Below are 16606 nucleotides of genomic sequence, written 5' to 3'. Positions count from 1 at the left end.
TATCCACGTCATGTGCATCCAGCTCAAATGCCACTCGCAACGCCAAGGCCGTGGGTTCGATTCCCTGGGAACACACATACTGAATCGTCAACATAAACGGCACTGCAAAACAAACACGCTAACAAAGAGACTTAAAGTAGAGATGATGAATAATACAGCAAATATGTCCTGCCGCTCAGCACTTGCTTTTAACATTAATCTTCTACGGTTGTGGCGAGGATTTCGAACAATAAACCAGCAGGTGTTTCAAGATGTCATGCTGATGGAAAAAAAAGTCATATAAATCATATGAAGTGTTAACAGATATGGTATACAATAAACATGAGGTCTTCTGTAATTGCATTGTTAGACTTGATTTATTTCCTTGTTCTTACATGAAAATGGTATTAAACAAAAAGTGCCAAATACAACAGAACACAACGAACCCAACATGAAAACATTTGGCACATTTGTTAGATGTTATTAAGCACCATCTCTATTGATTTATGTATAAATGTACTGTATTTTACCCAAGTGCTGAAGTATTTCTATGCATGAAACACAGGTTTACAATACAACTGAGTTAAATAAGAGTGCTAATTCATTTGTAAGTCATTTCAAATCAATCCAAATGAATAGGCATGTTTCATAAAGTGCAAAAAATCACAAGCACATTAAATGTCTAGTGTACATACAGAAAAATCACTATTATGCAATGTTAATTAACCAAACCATTTAGATCTATACACATGAAATACTCATTAGTAAGCCAAGTCATTTGTTCAAGCAGGACCACGGTGGTCCTTTTCATGTACGGATCCATTAAATTGCTGGCTAGACTTAAAGGGTTCACGTCTTTCAAGTGACCTCCACACGCATCCTTTTGACGGCTTTCATTAAAAAGGAAAAGAAAGGAAAGTGACGAAAAGAGCCCTACTATACTCATTAGTGTCCATTACCAAGATCCCTCCAGCTCCCGAGTGCAATTTCAGACTCATAACCTCAAACCAAGGCTTAAAAAAAATTCATAACTCTCATATTTTGCCATTCCCAAAAGAGTAAACACCAAATTAGTGTTCTTCTCTCTTATCTTTTATAACCTACTATTTAAAATCTCAAACCGGGATATGTTGAACAGGAAGTATCAATGTAAACAAATACAAATCACAAAAATCATATTTCAGTAGATTTGGACAATTACATGCTTAAAGGTTTTGTGTAGTTTCTGTACCACTTGCGCCATCAACATTCCCCATCTGCCATTAGCCACACAAAAATATAATCCCATCTCAAAATCATGCTATTGGTTGATGCCCGGACAAACAGAGCAATGTTTTTATATTATTCTGTGCTCTAAGTGCAGAAAGGTCTGGAGGGTCTACTAACACCAGTAAATCTTTATTAATCACCACATGAACAAGGTTGGTGAAATTAGTTTCTGCGTCTTTCACACAACAGAACAGAGCAATGAGCATTATCCCTGCAACCTGAGTATAAGTGCCTTACACAAAGTTTATTACTCATAACTCGCCCTACGAAGACAATCTTCTAAATACCGACCTAGAGCTTGAAATATAACTAAATAAAGTGATACTTCATTCAAAAATTAAGTCATCATTTACCAACCCTAATGTTTTTTTCTGCAGAAATGTAACATTTATGCTGTTCTATTCTATACAAAGAATGGATAGTGACTAGAGGTTGTGTTGGGGAAAAAAATATGACGAGAAATTATATTTCAATGCTTTGCGTTCGCTCACAAAATGTGTTTCCCCCTAGAAACTTTACTTTGTTGCAAAACTTTAGCGCTTCCCTAGAAAAATAGTTTTTCCTCATTATTTCCATCACCAGTTTTGCAAGAGAACGCAAAAGCAAATTTGTGGTGGTTTTTGTTGGTTTAACTTAAAAAAGTAAGTAACCTGGTTGCCTTCAAATTTTAAGTTTACTGAAATTAAAAATTTGAGTTGATACAATGAAGGAAATTAGTTTAATAAATAGAAACTCAAAATATTTTTGTATCTGAACCACATAAAAAATGTGATAAATCATGAAAATAGCACAATTTGGCATGTTTCACTATGTCATTCGAAATAACACACACATAATTACCCAAAATGCTTACAAAATCTTTTAATAATATTTTAATAAAGGCTGTCGAATCTCAAAAAATGTTCATTGTATTAACTGAAAATTTTTAATTTTAATGAACTCAAAATTTTAAGGCAACCAGGTAACTTTTTTTCTAAATAATTTAAATATTTTTTTTTTCTGTATAATTTTTACACTGTGTAAATATTTGTTTTTTTTACCATATCATATATTTTTTTCCATCCCCATGTCCCTTTAGAGGCTCAATACTTTGTGTGTTCCACAAGAAAAAAGTCAAACATATTTGGAAAAGATAAATGATGAATCATTTCTGGATGAACCATATCATCAAATAAACTCAAAAGCTTAATATTCGAATAGTGACAAATCAAATGACAAATCTGAAGTAATAAACTCAGTGAGTACAAAATGTAGATCATTCTACACTTGATGTCTAAAAAATAAAACAACAGAATAAATATAAAACTAAAACCTTTATTTCACACTAGAATTAAAAATCTGAAGAAAACAGTCATCATCTCCTATTTATTCTCTAGATGATAGGACCTATTTTGCTAAATTGAGTCAGACAAGATCACGGCTTTGAACCTGTCACTAGGAACCAACTGCAGTGTCTTCTCAGACTTTCCAATGAAAAGTTTCATTTCCTAATAGAGAGAGCCCCGGCCTCAGCCTGAAGATATTTCAAAAGCCTGCCAGGCGTAATATGATCGAAAGCACTCAGACTGACAGTGGTCCACCTGCTGATGCACACAAATGAGAATTCCTGCGCGCTGCTCCAACCAATCGGTCACAAAAGCACGTCTCTAAGAGCAACTTCCATTTAATGTCACAGAATAATTTAAGGCGTAGCCGAGCAGGTCAACGCAATGAGGAATCTGTAATGAATCCAAAATTGATTCATAATGCCACAATTTAATAAATCTAATTCAGTGTAAGAGAGAGCTGCCACAAATCACTCAATAAAATTATTTGGTAAATTCTTCTTGTACATCTCAAACTGGGGATTTCCTTCGATTTTTTGATAAGAAATCAATTTACTTCCAATGCCCTTATCTGTGGGCACCAATTAAAAAGGTTTAAAGGAATAGTATTTCACCCAACAATAAATTCTGTCATTCTTCAGTGAAACACAAAATGAGAAACATGCATTACCATATAATGAAGTGGATTAGTAATGAGGGGTGAGCAAATGATGACAGAATTTATTTTTGTGTGAACTATTCCTCAAAAAAATGAATGTGCAAACAGGCATTGCATAAAACACCCTTAAGAAATTAGGGGGAAATGGAAAATATCACCCAATTTCCAAATTTCACCACAAAAACACAATTTAAATAGTTCAAAATGATGAACTACAAAAACTATCCTGAGTCGATCTCGGTCCAAACCACCAAACCACAGAACATGATATATTAGTTTTTTGCATTAAGTAAATTAACAGCGTGTTTTTGACACACTTGACAAAGTCCAAGCTCTGGGGAGATTAAATGGCAGCCAACGCGGATTTGGTCATCATAAGCGGCACATGTGAGGGTCCCGCACCCTCAATAGCCTCTTCACCGATCAAACCCTGTCTGTGCAGATTCAGGATGGAGTCAGCAATGATGCGGGCGGTCTTCTTTTGGTAGCCCCCTGACGTCACCATAAGGATGGGTATCCCTCGTCGCCGGGCTGCCCTGAAGATGATCTCATCTCTCTTTACGATACCCTGAAAGAGGGTGTGAAAGGGGTGAAAGTTTTTAGTATGGTTACATGTGTAATCAGTCATTTTTAGCAAATTATCTATTTGAAATTCATTATAAATGAAAAGAAAACAGCATAGTTATTATGTGAGGAGGAGTTGACTTGGTCCAATCAACTAAACTAATATTTGGTCTCTCTCTTCAGAGTTAAGTATAATAAGTTTGACTGGGCTATTTTATACTTGGAAAATAGTTTGAAGAAGTTCAGACAGAGTGGCAACAAACCCTGCCCAGACAGATGGATTTTTAAGCATACATTTGGGAAAAAAATAATTATATGCCAAAAAATTGGTATAACAAAAAAATAAAAAAAATAAAATGTATATAATTTGAGATTTTTAGAATTTTTGTAACACTACAACAAGTTTCAATTTGTTAAAATTACATTATTTAACATGGACCTGAACTAACATAAACTAACAATAAACTGTTGTATTTTTATTAATAATTTTAATAATTAATGCTAAGGATGAATAAATACGCTCATTGGAAGTTAATGCATTAAAAATGTACTAATGGGACAATATTGTAAAGTGCCACCCAAATATTAATATCTTAAACAAAATTAGATTTTATAGATTATTAGATATTTTACTGGAATAATGTAATGTCTTAAAAAATCACAATGTAAAATAATAATTTTTACAAAAAGTAAAGAAAATTGCTGCTATAATTTGACTTATTAGACGTCAAATTGGCACAGGGTAACCTCCTGTGTAGGCATATTAAACAGTCACCATTAATACAGTATATGATATATTATTTTAATAAAGGTCTTTCCTCTAATCTTCCTCCAAATCTACAAAATTAAGACATTCTTCAGTGCTTCTGTATGTTCATACTGTAAAGAAAAGCCTCAATAATTGATACAAGAGTGTATTGACCAAGCTAGAAAACCCTGCCGAAAAAGTGCGTTTGAGATCTGATATGGAAGACTGGAAGGAAGAATGAATGACAGCTGTACCTGCGGGGATATAGCCAGACCTCCGAGAGCGTCTCCGTCAAGGATGTCTGTGCCTGCATTATATATGATAATGTCAGGCCTTACTTCGTTCAGTGCTCCTTCCGAATGGAGCTCCACCTTCTGTAGATACTCCATGTCTTCTGTGCCCCAGTCCAGCTCAACTTTTCGTTTAATCGCCCCTGAAGTCAGAAACGAAGAACAAATTAAACTTTCACCGCCTTAACAGCAGATAAAGACAGAGGTAAAATGTCAGCAAACAGATTAGATAACAGCAATTCAGAGCAGATACACTCTAATAATGGACAAAATAACCTAAAGTAGCCGAGAAATCGAGACGCACCCTAGCGGCAGCAAATCTAATTTGCAGCCAGGGTAGTCTAGCAACTCTCCGTTGGCTTGCGAGCTGGAAAAACCAAACTCTGGTTAGGCCAATCACATCGTGTATAGAGTCGATGGGCGGGGCTTAACATAATGACGGCAGAGTTGTGTGCTACTTGAAAACAAAGAAGCTAACGAAACAGCAGAAACAAGGGTTTGTTTTTTTATTTACTCGTCCTAATGTGGTCCCAAAACATTCTTCAAAAAATGTCTAAGCTGCTCTTTTCAATATAATGAAAGTGAAGGAGCTGTCAAGTTCCAAAAAAACAGCATGCAATAAATATTGCACAAAATAACAGTCATAGACTAAATTATTCATTTTAGGGCAAACTAGTCCTTTAAATTGTGCCCATTTTCTGAAAATAATATTTAAATAAGGATTTCTGTCTTTTTTTCCATCCCCAAATAAAAACTAATGTAAGGTGTTCTTTCATTTATTTAAGCCTGGTTTAAAGGCAAAAAGAGCACAATACCTTGCTTTCTACGACGCTTTCAAGACCCAATTAGTCTCTTGTGCCTTTACAGGCAGATGAGAGGACTTCATATACACAGAGTCAGAAAACTGAGGTACGTTCTCTTTTGAACATACAAGTCACAGAGGGGAAATGGCTCAGAAAGAAACTAATGAAACTTTGAAGGAAAACGAGGCCATGTGAAACTTATCATGGGAAGCCAGGACGTGCCTTCAATAGAGCGAGGGGAAGTTTAAGTCAGAACATTATACTTTTATAAAACCTTATGTTTAGCTGGTTACGTTATGTAAATGCTTTAATGAAATCATCTCAGGTTTGACAAGTTGTCGCTCAGTGTGCACTGGAGCTTAACAGAACAGCAATTTTTCTGTCACTTCTACTCAAATGTTTGACAGAGCAAGTTAGAACAGCGCAGATAACGGGTGCGTTAATTGACTAAGATTATAATGTGACCATATCGGTGCCATTTGAAGCGTGGTGTGGGCTGTTTCTTTGAGATCCAACATATCAATCAAAACATTTGCTAAAGGAAATATCAGTGTATGTGAGGCAGAAAAAGAAGACCAATCACAATTCAGTATGCAAATATGACAATGACATCAACCAATTAGAATTTTGAATAGTAAATACCATCTTATTGTAAGCCAAAAAAATGGGAGTTAAATGATAGGATATATTTTGTACAATTAATAAATAAATAAATGCATAAAGTATACAGTAAACCAGGGGTTGACAAAATACTGTAAGAGTGTGAGGAAACTACCTATAAAAAGGTAGAAAAACAAATATATTCTGTCAACTGCCCTGCCATCCCTTTTAATTGGCCATGCCAGTATGGATAAGGGTTAAGTTAATGAGAAATGTGGATGATGAGAACATTCAACCACATAAAGGCAGTGAGTCAACAGATCATATTAATCATGAGGGTTGCAGGACACTGCCCCCTGTAGGAGAGCAAATGTACTTTACCTTCTTCCCAGATTTCCTTTCACCTGTTACAGTATTCCATTATTTGTGAGAGTGTGTATGTGTGAATTTTTATAGATATGCAAATAAAGAGCATGTCCAGGCTAAATCAGTCAGATAACCATGATCCGTTTCAGCTTCTCCTATCACTGTGGGACAGGATATCTTTACATAATCAGGATCACTTCAAATCCCCATTTACACACTCAAATGCACATTAACTCACTCTTTGCATATCCATCTCCTGGATAGATGTGGCGATTATAGACATCCATTATGTAAACGCGTCTGTCTTCCAGGAAATCCCGTTCGTGGCCATTTCCCTGCAATATGCATCAAAGAGCAGATATTCATATTACATAGATTCCTGCTATTTCCACTAACAAATACTAAAACTAAGACTATCAGTGAGCTAAGAATAACGCTGCTGCTGGTTTCACTTCACTGTATTAAAACAAAGATGTGGTCTAGGGGTTTATATATAAATTTGCTGACATAGGAACACTCAGAAAATGTGTGTAAAATTGTACCTTTAGGGGTACAACAGCTTGTCAACGGGGCAGTACCCTTAAAAGGACATCTTTGTAACCTTTTCACCCTTAAAATATGCATATTAGTACCTTAGGGTTGCAATATGTACCCTTAAAGGTTTTTGCCCATTTTTTTTCTGAGTGAAATATTTAGGGCTTAATGCAATTTTAGCACTGGTTTTGGAAGAATATCCGAATAATTATAAATTCCAACAAGGTCAAATGTGAATGAGCTGAAATTAAATTAGCCAGAATATTCCATAAATGAGCATGCAAGCAATTATTTGTGAATGACTATGTTTTAAATGCTGTGGAAATCTTCAGTGCCTTCCAGAATTCTATGGGTGCAAATTCCTGCTTAAATACTGCAAAAAAAAAAAAAAACATTTTGTCGCCATATTCATTACATATCTTTTTATACATCCTCAAAACAAAACAAAACATAACGAATCAAATCAAAATAACCCCCAGTACCCATTCCCACAACTGCTTTCTGCACAACTTCAGACAACAAATGATTTTGCATCGAAATACCAATGAAATATCCATTCAATTGATCCAAACAGAACAAATATTCATATTTTCACTAGAAAGCATCACAGGTAAAATAATTTAGCTTCAAATAAATGAAACAAAAAATATGGAAAAAACAAAACAAAATGTGAATTCACTGCCTCGTTTTCATTCACTCCTTCAAGTGAACTGTATTAGTGGACCAACGTAGGGAATAGTGATTGAGGGTTTACGGGGCGATAGAATGAGTGCACCCGATAACATTCACTATGGTTTAGGACTCAACTACAAAAGGCTGTCCCCTCAAATAATGCCATTTTTGAGGGTATCGGGGGCGATTTTGGATTCAGCCAATATAGTAATGCAGCCCAGCGCATTAAAAACTTTTTTAAATTAACCATGCCTCATTTCAGACAGGTATTGTGTGTACATCGGCTGTATACTCGTTATTGCGTTGCAATGTGGGATCGAATGAGTGCACTCAATAATGTCCACTATGGTTTCGGACACCCCAACAAAAGGCTGTCCCCTCAAATAGTGCCCTATTTAAGGGTATCGGGGTATGGGGTGTGTGTGTGTTGGGTTAGTTAACTACCTTTTTAGATGATTCGCTAATTGCTAATATTTAGGCATTGTAGGAAGAAGGCATTGTAGTTTAAACGTGTTGAACCTTTTTAATGTTTTAATGAATTAGCCCAGGGCATTAAATGCTTTTTAGTTTACCTTGGAATTTTGTTTTTCATCATCTGCCGTTTACCTCTCATTTATCCAATGAGCACCAGTGGGTGCATATTTATACCCCTGTAGCATACCCACCTTGTTTTGGAAAAATACAATTATGTTTGCAGTGTATTCCAGTGTGTTCTGTCTACAAACTCCTGTCCTCTCTCTAAACTCTCCATCAACAAAAGTTTAAAAAAAAATAGCACAAAATATGTATTTTACAACACTATTCCACCCATTTTGTGTCAACTCTCAAAAATCTCAAAACTGCTTGTCAACAATACTCTAATGCAGTCTAATACATGTGTCCAGTGTGAGAGCAACTGCTTTTGTTTCTGACAGCGAGAGATCTCCTCAAATGTTAAGTGTTGAGCTCTGTGTTCTGAAGACATAACATTTCCATCCCTCTTCATTCCATCCTCCTCATCTGTCATGTACAGCGTCTGGCTATTGTCACTTTTAATTTAAAACTGCTGCAAGGCCCACAACTCGTGCACAACTACAACCTCTTATTCCAAAACAGCCCATCTCTGTGCTCAGACCGTTAGCCAATTACGAGACTATGAACCACACGTTAGGGACACATTCACATTCTCCTGTCAGCACCATCTGCGTGCTCAAGCAGCAAAACCTTGCTGCTGGCAAAAAGATATCCATGTAGCAATTTCAAGTCTCTGAAATCTAACAGGCGGCTTACATTAATAATATATACAGAAGTTATTACTCAACATGCAAAAACCCTTAAGTTCCACTGATGGTCATCGAGTAGAGGTGAACTGAATGGTAATATTATTGAATGAATCAACACTATCATAAGAGCAAAAGATGGAAGGTATAGTATTTCTGCATCAGAGACCAAATATGCAATCAACTCGCAGCTGGAACACTCAAAGGCTTTTTGCTAATACATGCACATGCTGAAACTGTCAGATGGACCATTTTATTGTTTTCATGTAGATTTTCCCTCTTCAGTTTGATATGTGTTCAGAGGGCTGGTAAAGGATGCTGTTTGAATGTGTGATGACATTAAATTATCATCAACTCTAAAGTCAGAGAGAGTATATATATATATATATATATATATATATATATATATATATATATATGTATGTATGTATGTATGTATGTATGTATGTATGTATGTATGTATGTATGTATGTATGTATGTATGTATGTATGTATGTATGTATGTATGTATGTATGTATGTATGTATGTATGTATGTATGTATGTATGTATGTATGTATGTATGTATGTATGTATGTATGTATGTATGTATGTATGTATGTATATATATATATATATATATATATATATATATATATATATATTAAACTTAAATGAAAATTAGAAAATTAAATTTTGCCAACTGAAAACTGATAAGTTTAAATATCAAAACATACTCAAAATGGAAAAATAAAAAAGCTATATATATATATAGGTCCTTCTCAAAAAATTACCATATCGTGATAAAAGTTATTTCATTATTTTCCATAATGTAATGATAAAAATTACACTTTCATATATTTTAGATTCATTGCACACCAACTGAAAAATTTCAGGTCTTTTATTGTTTTAATACTGATGATTTTGGCATACAGCTCATGAAAACCCAAAATTCCTATCTCAAAAAATCAGCATATCATTTATATATATAAATGTTTTTTATAAAAATGACTAAAGCACAAAATAATTAAAATGAAAAATACAACTATAAAAATAAAAGCTAAATCAATTTATAAAAATAATATGAATACAAATAATATTAATCTTACAGTATATATTAATACAATAATAATACAAAATAAATAACAATATTATAATTAAAATAATAGTGTATCAATAACACTAAAATAACACTGCATAAGAGCAAACCTACTCTGAATCCAACTAGTGACATTGCCTGATTCTTAATGTCCTGCCACTTCTTTAATTAATATAAAAATGTCAAAAAGCATAAATATAAAAAAAATTACACTGATCAATAATGCACCAATAGCAACTTTGAAAAATACTTTTTTCCTCATTAAAAACTTTTACACAAAGATAAGAACAGTAGACTATTTCTGAAAAATATATAGCCTGATAGAGTGGTGCAGGGATAATGTCAGAAGACATTGTCGCTAGTTCCTTCGAGATCTTCCTATGGGATTTTATAATAGATTTTGTGTAAAATAAAGCCTGTGGTAAAAACAACCTAACTATACTTCGCAAATTATACACCCACAGTGAAAAAAATAGATGGGATTGTCAATATGTTGAAGTTTGGGGTAAAATCCTACTTGTATTGACAACTCATCAATTAAGATATTTAGCAGCTTATATGCTACATAAATTCGATATTAAACAAACACTGACAAAAACTATACAAGTTTTAGGGCTAGACGTGACGATAAAACACTAATATAGTGATCACACTGATTTAGACCAACCTATTTGCAGTTATAAAAAGCGTTCACATGCAAATTTGCTTTATCCATTCCCCGGTGTAGAAATCAGGCTCATACAGATGTCAGAAAACATGATTCCTGGCTGCTTGTCAATATCTATGGCTCACTACAGCTTTGGTTAGTTGTAATGAACTATATCGATTCCAACCTTTAGTTGAAACTGACAAACATTTGTTTTAATCACGTTTTTGCAGTTTCCCCCATTAAATCCATTTAAGCAGCAGCTCTTTTGCTCCGTCTTGGCGGGAAAGTGGCGTCAATGCATACCCTCTATTGTGACATATAAGTGAAACCGTTGGGCGGGACTTGATTTTGTCCATAACGAATTGTAAACACATCATCTGAGAAGAGATGTTACTGTAAGGGGATTAGGGAGCTATTTATTGAGATTACGGGGGCACATACATTTTTTTTATTTAAATGACATGCATGAGTAAATCATTACTGCATTTCATTAAACAATAAGAATTATTTCTTTAAGTTGGGTATGAAACTTTCCAAGGATGCTAACAACTACTTTAAGTACTTTAATTCTTAATATGCCATCATACAAGGGACCAACAATTTGTTCTCTCATTGTAGAGATAATCCTGGTTGTTAGCACACACTTATGAATTCATATATGCAACTGATGTCACCTCCAGAGACCATCATCTGGCATCACGTGTCATAATTTTAAGACTTTAATTGCAGCTTCAACGACACTTTCTCCCCTCTCAGTATTTTCACAGTCTTTAAACCCAGCTGAGACAGCGCTTTCAGGCCCATTTATATGCCAACATGAAGATTCCCACCTTTGTTCTGCTTGTGGCCCTCCATGAATTATTCACCTGGCAATAGTATTGATCTGATCTTGTTGGCTTAGTCAATGAGCAAAAGACTATAATTACGATCAAGCCACACTTAAAAATGCTTATGACAGTTTTATGTGCTACTGTAGCACCAAAGTTATCAGAACAAAAGCTCCTGGGTCCATGAGAACTTAATTAATAGGCTGGGCTAATTAGCAGGGGAGGTGACTCATTAGGAAGGAAAGTGCAATAAACTGCAAATTAGAGGGAAACATGTTGATTAACACTAATTAAGGAAGGAAGGATATGACATGTTAAGACTAGTGGTTGCCGGAATGATAAATATGTACTCTAAAAGTTTAAGTTTAGCCTGACAGATTTTCTGTTTTTGTTCATGTGCCTTTATTTCCCACGTTTTCTCTCCCAAGGAGCCATTTAAATGACACCATATTCAACTAAAAACAGAAAACTTTTTTATGTCTTTTGGCCATTCATTTAGATGACAGCGGCGTTTTATAACTGAAAACTTTTGAAAATGGGTTTCAAAGTGCAAGTTTTTGAAAACTAAACCATCCTCAACTCCATGTAAACTAATGGTAACATCCTGCGTATGCATATTATGTGTTCAGTCTGTAGGAGCGTAGTTTTCCTTTAGAAAGTAACATCGCCAACTACTGGCCTGGCAGCATAATACAGTTGTTTTGGCAGATCCGCGTGTTTTGACCGATCCAATCGTTTTGACAATGTTAACTTTGTCTGTACTTAACTTTTCTGTTTTTAGTACATCATTGTCATGTAAATGTACTTTTAGCTGTAAAAAATAAATAAAAAATGTCTCCAATTGAAAATTTTCTAGTGACTGATCCCATCTAAATTTTTCAGTTGGCCGAAATGAAATTATGTGAACTGATGCAATTTAATTCATAGAAATTCAATTCGGCCAACTGAAAAATTTAGATGTGATCAGTCACTAGAAAATTTTCAATTGGAGACCTGATTTTTTTTACAGTGTTCTGATTCCTCCTGTTTGATACCTTTCTTACTGATAAGTCCCACCTGTGTCTTGTGTAGTTCTGTGAATGTTGAACTATGTTGTGAATGTTGTTCAGTTCTTGGTCTTATATAGTCTTTGGTTTATGTTTGCTTTGTTGATTCTCCTGGTTCATCCTTCTCTCGGGTCATTTTGACCCGAAACTCATTAATAAAAAATAAATTTTGTGAAAAAAAACAACAATAATTGAGTGTTCATCGGAGTTATCCAATGACCCAATTACTTTTGTTGCACTTGAACCATGAATACACACACAAAAAATCACTTACTGGATTTGAGAAGTAATCATTTACTGGATTTTGTGGATGTAACAAATCCTTCCCTAGCGGGTCAATTTTAAATGGAATACGAGGAATGCTTTAGTAGCCATAGAAAAACTGAAAGGTTCTCAAAATTCAAACTAAAACTGCTAAAGTTTTACCAAAAATGTATTTTATAATGTCTACAAACCGACTTTAGGACCTAGCGGAACAGCTTATTTGCTCCATAAAGAGCTACTATTGGCAAGAGTTATGAAATATCATGTTATATATATATATATATATATATATTTTTTTTTAGACACCTAATGTAAGATTTTTTGTTTGTTTTTGAGCAGAATAAAAAATAGCCTGGTCTTACCAGACTTTCATAAATTTCATTTGTACAGAGAGTCTGTCCACTCTCTATTGACAGGCGTTGACTTTATTGAAGGCGGGTGCTCTTTTAAAGTTTACAACTGTTGGATCTGCCCAGAGCCACTCTGGATCTGCCATAACCAATCGCTGATGTTTGGTTGTGACGTATGTCATCTCAAACTAGCTTACGACTTCAATGTCATTGTTCTCAGCCACTCTCTCGGTTTGCTGACTGGACAGGTTCAAATTTGATCAGAGAAAACCAGAGAATATACCACAATCCTGGACGGAGTACTGAAGAAAAGTTAAAATTGAGCTGAAGTACGTAGAAGGACAGAGCCAGGCTAGAATTAAAAGGGTTATGCATTAAAATGTGTTAGTTATTTTAAGTTATTTTAAGTTTAAAGAATGTTAAGAATGTGCTTAAATTACTATATATTTGATAAAATATAGTAATTTAAAGGTAAATAAAATAAAAAAATAACAAAAAAATTTAATAAAAAAATTAAAATATCAAAATGAAATGAAATAAGCATTCTGGACCAAGAAATTGTTACAAAGTGCAATGGAAGGATGAGGGATAAAGATAAAGATAAAGTAAAGAGGGATATTCTCTGCATGCGTGTTGAATTCTGAAGCTTATTTAGAAAGGATTTCTTACATTGATCAAACTGATCCTTAAATTGATCAACATTCATAAAAACATGGAATGATGGTCATAAAGGTGTCAGAATGTAGCCTGGATACCAGCCGAACTCGGCCCCGCCCACAACATTTGAGCTCGGGCAGTTCAGTCTGGACTTGAGCCAAAGAGGAGTAATTGTGCCTGAACAGAAACATTCATGGGTCTATATATCACATAATTGAGGTTGCTTTAACCCGCGGACATGGAATACAACCCGCGGAAAAACACAGACTTGGCAACACAGTGCAGTTGAGTTCTGTTGACATTTGACAAATAACGTTATGCGTCACTTCGTTGCTCTGATTGGTTGTAGGTCTATCTAATTGAGGTCTTTCCTGGAATTGAGTATGATCACGTCAGGCTAGTCCGAATGCACAGTGCATCACAGTTTGTTGACCCTTTTTTTTACATTTTCTTAGTATACATTCACTTGGTGACATATATTTTGCTTTTCGTTCAAATTATTGGAGGAAAAAAAGGACAAAAAAAAAAAAACGCACCTAAAACCTTGGCACCATGAATGGTTTTCTCAGAAGTGATGAGCGTGAACTCTTTGTAGCTGATTGCCCATTCAGAGCTCTGGGGCCGTATTCACAAAACATTTTATCTTCCACTAAGGGTTCTCCTAAATGGCAGTAAAAGTTCTTAGCTAAGAGGTTTCCCTTAAGACCTATTCATAAAGATGCTAAGAGCAACTTTTACTAAGGAATAGAGAGAAGTCTTAAGCTTAGGGCGGGGTTGACCTTGTTGCTATAGATGATTTCCTCACACTTATTAACTATGACCACAGTGATTGGCACACCTATTATTTTTAAGAGTTTCTCCTAAATCAGTAAGTTAGGAGCTACTTTTAGACTTAAGATGCTTTGTGAATACTGCCCCTGCTGCTTAATTTGAGTCTTTACCTCAGTCTTTTGTTGCAAGACGGCTCTCTTTTCATTTTGTCATCTCATCAAGCACTTCCTTGTCTCTTTCACTTGATCCAGCTCTCTTTCACTCAGGTAAGCACAGCATCAAACTAAATATTTCCTGCTCACCTTTACTGTTCCTAATGTCCATGGAGAGAAGCTAGTTCACAGTGAAAATAAAATCATGCTTAATTGCTTTTGTGTTACTTTAGTAGTATGTCAGCCTATAAATACTCTTGTGACCAAGTAAATATCATGATGTTAAGGATAACAGTGAATGGCATATGGCTGATTTGCAGTCTACACTTTCAGTTAATGGTAATATAGTAGTCTGTTATATAAAAACCTGTAATATAAAGTAAATTGCGGGATTATTTACCATCTCATCACTGCATTGGATATAACATATTCTGCTGCTGCTAAGACCGGCTTCTAAATTATTCATATCTGATTTCCAAGGGGTCATATCATGCAAATTTAAATTTTAGATTGATATTGATTAATATGTAAACATTCTGTAAGTGTCAGAACTGTAACAACTTTCATTACACCCTATTATTCTATTGTTAATGGAAAATTCTATTGTTATTATAAAACATAAAATACGACTATTTAACGCTCTTATGAGGTGGTAAAATAACTACAGAGAAAGCTTACACTATACGAGCATGTATGATGCCATAACACACTTGACAGTCCAAAAAAGTATTGCCATCATTGGGTACTGGGCAGTAAATGCCATCTTAATGACACACTCAACAGCCAACACTAACAGAACCATGACAACAGAAGAAAGCTAATTTCTGCTGCAAAAGAGTCAAAGCTGTTGCATACAAGTAATCGGACTGCAGAATTATTGATTTCACCTCCAGAAGGGGGTATTATCTCGTCTGCAGCGTCAATTCCATTGACTGACAGAGTGGAGTTGGAAACGGACTGCTCACCTGATGGGCGTCTAGATCAATGATGGTGGCCCTGGCAACTCCCTCCACCCTCTCAAAGAGAAACTGCAGAGGGAAACACAAGGGAGGAATTCAGGTTCTGCCTGACAGAGGAACAAATTGCAAATAGGTTTGTGGATCTCATGACATGGCAACAGCCTGAGAGTGGAATGAACATGTGGGAAAAAAATTAATCAATAAATGACTTGCAGTAAAAAGATGGTACATAGAATCCAAACATGATTTTCGTGGGAGGATTTTTTTAATGAAAGGATTGTTTGGGATGGAGAAATGTAAAATTTTCCAATCTCTCTTTACTCTCTTTACTCTTTACTCACATTACTTTTTAAAAATGACCAAACAGCAACTATACTGAAAATGATAGCAAATCCACTACCCAAAAGTGCTCTAAAACTACAGCGGGTGTTAAAATAAGAGTGTTAAAGTTACACTTACATATGATCGTTTGAATGTGATTGGTATCAGCTTATTTACCTCCTCGTGTAAAAACAATCAGCTGACTATGCATAACTGTCACCCCCCTTTTTGAGAATGGATGTGAAAATGCACCATCCAGACCTATATTCAAGAATGCTAAGACCTACGTTTGGTCTCGTTTTAAAGAAGACACTTAACAGATTATTGCTGAAGTGAAAATGAAAGTATGAAAAAGTAAATCAAATGTACTGTACTAAATATTGCTTATTTTATATAAAATATATATATTTACAGAATATGTTTTACTTTAAAATGACTTTAAGAATCAAAGCAATAATCTAACCAA

At 34.9% G+C, this 16606-nt stretch overlaps 1 protein-coding gene across 2 annotated transcripts in view; it reads right to left on the bottom strand.

The window, feature by feature from the left end:
* Window positions 1–337: 337 nt before the first annotated feature.
* The window catches only part of hdac11 (histone deacetylase 11), a 31206-nt gene continuing 14937 nt past the window's right edge, over window positions 338–16606 (bottom strand). For both annotated transcript variants that reach the window (XM_067431285.1, XM_067431284.1), the window contains 4 exons: window positions 15826–15888; window positions 6841–6937; window positions 4798–4976; window positions 338–3799 (listed from right to left, as the gene is read on the bottom strand). In XM_067431285.1, coding sequence (XP_067287386.1) covers window positions 3575–3799; window positions 4798–4976; window positions 6841–6937; window positions 15826–15888 — 564 coding nt within the window. In that variant the 3' untranslated portion in view covers window positions 338–3574. The remainder of the gene's footprint in view (window positions 3800–4797; window positions 4977–6840; window positions 6938–15825; window positions 15889–16606) is intronic.

This window comes from Pseudorasbora parva, chromosome 22, assembly GCF_024679245.1.
Source record: "Pseudorasbora parva isolate DD20220531a chromosome 22, ASM2467924v1, whole genome shotgun sequence".
Lineage (NCBI taxonomy): Eukaryota > Metazoa > Chordata > Actinopteri > Cypriniformes > Gobionidae > Pseudorasbora > Pseudorasbora parva.
Note: the sequence above shows the minus strand (reverse complement) of the source record. Positions and strands in the feature narration are given on the sequence as shown.